At 55.2% G+C, this 5989-nt stretch overlaps 1 protein-coding gene across 1 annotated transcript; it reads right to left on the bottom strand.

Annotated features, from left to right (window-relative positions):
- Positions 1 to 327: 327 nt before the first annotated feature.
- On the bottom strand, positions 328 to 5648 carry LOC128721320 (SWI/SNF complex subunit SMARCC1). The gene is made up of 6 exons (XM_053815065.1): positions 5526 to 5648; positions 5011 to 5130; positions 2776 to 4893; positions 2420 to 2711; positions 1214 to 2128; positions 328 to 1064 (listed from the first exon to the last, which is right to left on the bottom strand). Exons 1-6 carry the CDS (start codon positions 5646 to 5648, stop codon positions 328 to 330), a joined length of 4305 nt encoding a protein of 1434 aa, XP_053671040.1.
- Between the last annotated feature and the right edge of the window lie 341 nt (positions 5649 to 5989).

Below are 5989 nucleotides of genomic sequence, written 5' to 3'. Positions count from 1 at the left end.
AAAACATCCAAGCGACACGTATTCCCAGGAGGCAGCCCACCGTCCAAAACGTGTCTCCTGTGCCCTTGATTCTAGTGATAAGCCTGCGTACATTGCCTAAGGATGTCTGTCAAGTTTGACCAAAGAAACCTCTTCCTTTGCGTATCCTACGTGGCTCTTCAACGCAGCTCTTCCTACCATCTATCCGTCTTATGCTCAACTACCCCGCCGCCGAGCCCTACCCGCTCCCCGGCCACGTCCACGTGCGCAGCGTGCGGTGACGATGCTGGGTGGTTTTTCCTCTTGCTGCTGCTGTTGCTGCCTCCGAGGGAGGTTATTCCTACGGAGTTATGATGGAGGAGCTCCAGCCGGACCCACCGTTGGGGGAACGGCTGCGGGTGGCGGGTTCGTTGGACCCTCGCCGGGCACTGTTGGTCCGGCCTGATCCGGATGATGCTCGCCACTGGGTTCGCTGGGTGTCGTCGCCACCGCTGGATCGGTCACGGGCATAGAGCCCTGCTCCGGGACACACTCTGCCGCTGGTGAAGGATTTGTCATTTGCCCCGGGACGGGCGCCGCCACGGCCACCGATGGTAACGTTTCTCCCGGTGCGGTTTGCACCGGAACCGCCGGTTCGACGGCTGCCTGTTCCACCGACGTGGTCATTTGAGGTGGACCACCGGGAACACCGGTTAGCGGGACTACTGGTGCCGAGGGTGGCACCACCGGCACCGGTTGGTGGTCTCCCGATGGCATGCCGCTGCTGCCGTGGGTGATCACCACCGGAGAGGGCGCGGGGACCACTGGCGGGATATTATTTGGCGTAATGCCGTCGGTAGGATTCGAAGAGGGCGGCTGGGTAGAGATGGGGATGGAGGTAGTAGGGGGGATACCGTTGGCTGACGGCAGGGGGGCAACCGTGGGCTGCTGGACCTGGTTGCCCGATGGTAAGGATGTTGCGGTGGTCGGTGGAACTCCCGGTTGTGTAGCGACCGTCGGCACCGGCACTGAGCTGGTGGAGGTGTTGATTGTGGCCACTCCCGGGCCACCAGCGGTAGATGGCGTCGATAGCGGCTTTTGAGGATCTGTAGAAGGGGACACAGAAGAAGCGGAAAGAGCGAAAGAAAACGAACGAAAAACAAAAGAGACAGAAAAGAGAGATTTTGTTCGCATTAGTAAGATGATTCGCGGGAAAGGGTTAGGGCGGTCGCATGGGTTTGAATATCGGACTCACTAGTTCCCGGGTGGGCGGACATGGCCGTCGCTAGATGGTGATGCTGTCCCGGCATCGTTGTGCCGGCTGGCACTGGACCGAGCTGCTGCTGTTGAGGTGGATGAACGACGTTCGATTGTGCTCCTGTTGCTGCTGCTGTGGCCGCGGAAACCGAAGGTAGTTGTCCCGTTGGACCATGTTGTTGCGGTTGGTGATGTTGTTGCTGTTGCTGCTGTTGTTGTTGCTGCTGCTGTTGCTGTTGCTGTGCTTGTGCCTGTGCCTGGGCTTGAGCTTGGGCCTGTGCTTGTGCCTGCTGCTGTTGCCACTGACCCTGCTCTATCTGAAAACGCTGGTGGGCTTGCTGACGAGCCCGGAACTCGGCCGCTTTAAGCTGCTCCAGATGAAACTGCTGACGCTCCTGGATTAGCTGCTGGCGCTGATATTCGAGCCCTTCTCGTTCTCGCTCCATCGTTGTTTCGAGCTCCTCGAAGTGGCGCAGCTTAATTTCTAGCTTTTTCATCTGCGTCTCAACAAGCAGCGCCACGAGACTCTTGATTTTGCGTTCCTCGACGGCGGCTAGGTGTTTCGCCTTCACAGCGGCAGCAGCCAAAGCGGCAGCTGCGGCCGCCTGCAGGTTACCCTCGTTGAACAGCTTCGGATCGGTGGAACCGTTCTCCTTTGCCGCGGTTACCGTGGCCACGACACCCGATCCCGTCTCCGCGGTGCCAGCGGATGCCGAACCAGGCCCACCAGTTGCCGTCGCATCCTTGCCGTCCTTTTCTTTCGACTCCGGGGCCGACGTGGCGGCCGTGGTTCCGGTCGAAGACCCGCCTTCCGGGCCCGTTGGTTTGACACCCGTCGCTGCAGCACCATCGGTTGTCGCTGTAGCATCGGAATCAGGCGCTTTAGAGGGTTCTTCGGACGGTTTGTCTTTATCTACTACAACACACGCACACAAGAGAGGTGCGATTTGCAAACAAAAGAACCCAAAAGGCGACAGGTAACAGGCCGGGATGTACCGGGACGCATGCGAGAACAAGGAACGGGGATAGAGAAAGCAAATACAAATTAAGAACAATAGCTACGTTCGCAACGTCTCTCACAAATGATAAATCGAAACTAAAAGCAGCAGCATCAAGCATGTTCCAATACTACGAGTGGAACTAAAAAGCAACGCTACTACACATGCATTTACAAAAAGCATCACACAACATTAGAATAACATACCGGTGGCGTCTACTTCCTTCTTCGAAACGTCCTTCATCTCCACGTCTGTGGTACTGGCAGGGGTGGCCGGAGTCGCTGCACCAGCGGGCGGTGTAGATGCGGTAGCACCAGCACCAACGGCCGCAACCGCAGGAGACGCTTTGTTCTCCGATTCTTCTTCCTTTTCTTTGTCTGGACCCGTGCCTGCGATGCCACTGTTCGCCAGCCCGGCGTTGGGATCGAACTTTCCACCGAAGCTGGACTTTTCGACGTTCTTCAGGTGAGCATCCATCATTGAGGCCGGTACTTCGTCCTGTAAAACCAACGAAACATCCATCGGGTTAGATGAGTTGAGAAACAAACTCTGCTAAATCTACCTTGATCGCGGCAAACTCCTCCATGGCAGCTTTGGCGGCACTGGCCGCTATTCGCGGATCGACAACCGAGGCTAGGAAGGCCACCGTCGACATGATCGGGTTGCCTGCCTTGCTGAAGGGAATCGGTTGGTACGAAAGCGGGCCCAGGAAAGTGTTGTCATCCTCCAGGTATGGGTCCTCGATCGGTAACCGCAGGAAATGCAGAATGCACTCGTCCTGCGTGCGTGAACCGACGTGTTCGCACACCTTGTTCCAGTCGTCCTTGTACATCTCGAGACCCTCGAGTAGGAGCAGCGTTTCCTGTTCGGTCCACTCGCGCGTCATGCTGGCGGCCGTTTTGTTGCGCATCGCCGCCGGTTTCTTCGCGTACTGGTCCAATCGTAGACCGAACTGGCCGTTCGGGTCTGCCGTCGGAACGTTGCCCTGCTCCACCTTGATACCATCGGGACCGATTAGGGGAGCACCGTTTGCGCCAGTTAGTGCCGCTGGTCCGGTTGCCAACTCGTCCTTCTTTTCACCCAGCCCGATCGCCTTCTTATCGAGATCGAGCAAGTTCTTAGCTGCCGACGGTTGTGCCGTTTTGGGTGGGTTGATAGGCTGCAAGCCGGACGGCGTGTCGCTCAGCACGTGGAAGTGCGACGTCGGTGGCGGACCCATCGGAGTGGGCCGAGAGTCGGCGTCGATCTGGTAGTTGATCAGACCCCACTGCTCAAGGAACGCGTGGACGCGCATTATCGCACACACGTCACCGGCCAGATTGCGACGGCAGGCCGTACTGGTCAAATATTCGGTCGGGTTAAGCCGGTACGTGTCAATCATGAAATTACGATACGCCATATAGATTTCCGGTGTCTTCGATTTGTTCTTGCCGTTAAAGAACTCGGGCAACGCGCGCTTCTCCACCACATGGATCGAGTTGTAGTCGAACCAGGCCGAATAGGACGGCACAATTATGTGGTGCGTCTGCTCCGTAACATTGTCCTCAAGATCGTCCTTGCCGCCGGCCGGGAAGTCCTGCGTATTGCTACTATCGCTCGTCTTGCCCGCCTGACTGTCGTCTCCACCAGCACCCGTGCCGGCACCGCCGCTACCACTACCCCCGCCAGAACCACCCATGCCGCCCGCACTTGCGCCACGCTCCATATCATCGTCGAGATCCGTGACGGAGGCGTACTTCATCGGCATCATGTCCGGATCGGGGCGCTTAGGTTGCGGCGTCGCCGGTCCTGACGCAGAGTTGCTCGAACTTGCTTTCACCTCGGTGATGTTAGTTTCAGGCGCCGGATCGTCCATGTCCTTGGTCAGATCCTCTGATTCCTCGTCGTCCGCGCGAGGCTTCTTCTGGAAAGACGCGGCCGCTGCTGAGGCCGCCGGCGAGCGGTAACTCTTGCGTTTTCCACCCTTTCCGGCCGCCGGTGAAGGCGACCTTTTACGCTTCGAGTTGACCACTTTGGGTGTTTTCTTCACCTTATCTTCGGCCCCGCCACCACCCGCTCCGCTGGACATCAGATCTTCTACACCCAACCGGTGCGGGTGAACCTTCTTTCGACCGTTCTCGTCCACTTCGTAATCCTCCTCCGACATCCACTCGTTGTACTCGTCGAGATCGATCACCCACGAGGCGGACACGCGCCAGCGCTCAGCCGGCGACGGTGGACTTTCCGGCACGTTGTCGGGAAGATCGAACGTGTTCGGCACCCAGGTATCGTACGATTCCGGGAAGTAGTACCAGTGGATCATAACATGCTTATCGCGTCGAAACGTGGGTCGCGCGTAATCCTCCGGCAGCGGATCAATTACCGGATAGATGATGTGCGTTGCTTCCTCCTCGTCGGCCGTGATTTCACCCTGATGGTTCGTGACGATGTCGGTGATTTTGTTTGCCGTAGCGCGATCCACCTCCGGGCGGATGTACACAATCGGCAGCCGCATACATTCCGCCTCGATCAGTGCCGTCTCGATGTCCAGCACCATCTGTCCAATTGGATCCTTGCGCATCGGGTTTTTGTTCACGGTGAAGTCAAATTTTCGCCAGCGCTGCTCTGCCTTGTACCGGTACATAGTGGACAGGATGTGGCAGAGGGCACCGCCCGGTTTGAAATCCATGAAGCATCGTATCTGGTGGGAGAAGAAAGTGTTAACGTTAAAAAACGTATCTTTAGTATAGATACGATGGTCCCAAGCCCGTATGCCAGGCAGTACCCGTGTAAATTGCGTAAACGTAGTCGAACTTACCGGTAAACGTGTGGTCGGGGGGTCCTGCGAATTTTTGCCAAGTTTGCCTTCCTGGTATTGGATGAATTGAATGATTAAATGGGCTAGAGATTCCTTTGTCGGGGGATCGGGCGCGAGAAACTGCAAAATAATAAAAAAAAGATTGGTTATTACCACTTTTCCCGTAACATCCAACATCTACGATTGTTGTGTACACTGACAAGGGTGAAGCAAACCCTTGACAGTTCCCGCTACCCAAGCTCAGTGTTCGCCCGGTATTCCTTCCCTCCCTTCGCCACCACACAGCGATTGATTCAGCAAAAAAAAGCCCGTATCCACTTGACCACGAAACCATCACTTAATCGTCGTTAACGCAACTTTTAACACCCGTTTGCTTGGTAATCACCATTCACACGCATCATCACTTTGTCGTAGCGAAATATACGACAGAAAATGCAACGGACGCAACTTTAGCCAATGGGACAAAATGGCACGCAGGGCAGCACAAAAACTGATCTCATCACCGAACGCCATACCTTCTTAAAGTGTTTCTGCAACCACATGCGAACCGTTTCGAACCCCTGCAGTGTTTCCGGTGCGGTGAAGAACTCGGCGTTAGGATTTCCATCCTTTTTGGGCCCCAGAGACACCATTTCCATGGGCTTTTCAACAATATTTAAGGTTGCTTTTTCACTGTGACGCTTACGAGTTTTTGTTTACCGCAAAATGGCGTCTGGAGTAGTGGTGGGCGAAGGAATTGCAAGAGATGACACGGAACCATTTTGCTCCGGGAGCACATTAGTCCGATCCGGAGTAAACGAGTGGTCCGATCCGGATGCTTACGGTTACCAATGAATAAGTTTGTCGAAAGTTAAATATTCAGCACATAAAAACGAAATATTTATAATAATCAGGAATAGACATCATTTGCATTTTATCTATACAATTAAGAATGTATGAATGTAGAAACTCCAGATTAGAAATTTACTTTTTTGTTAGA

This window comes from Anopheles nili, chromosome 2 (assembly GCF_943737925.1).
Source record: "Anopheles nili chromosome 2, idAnoNiliSN_F5_01, whole genome shotgun sequence".
Classification (NCBI taxonomy): domain Eukaryota; kingdom Metazoa; phylum Arthropoda; class Insecta; order Diptera; family Culicidae; genus Anopheles; species Anopheles nili.
Note: the sequence above shows the minus strand (reverse complement) of the source record. Positions and strands in the feature narration are given on the sequence as shown.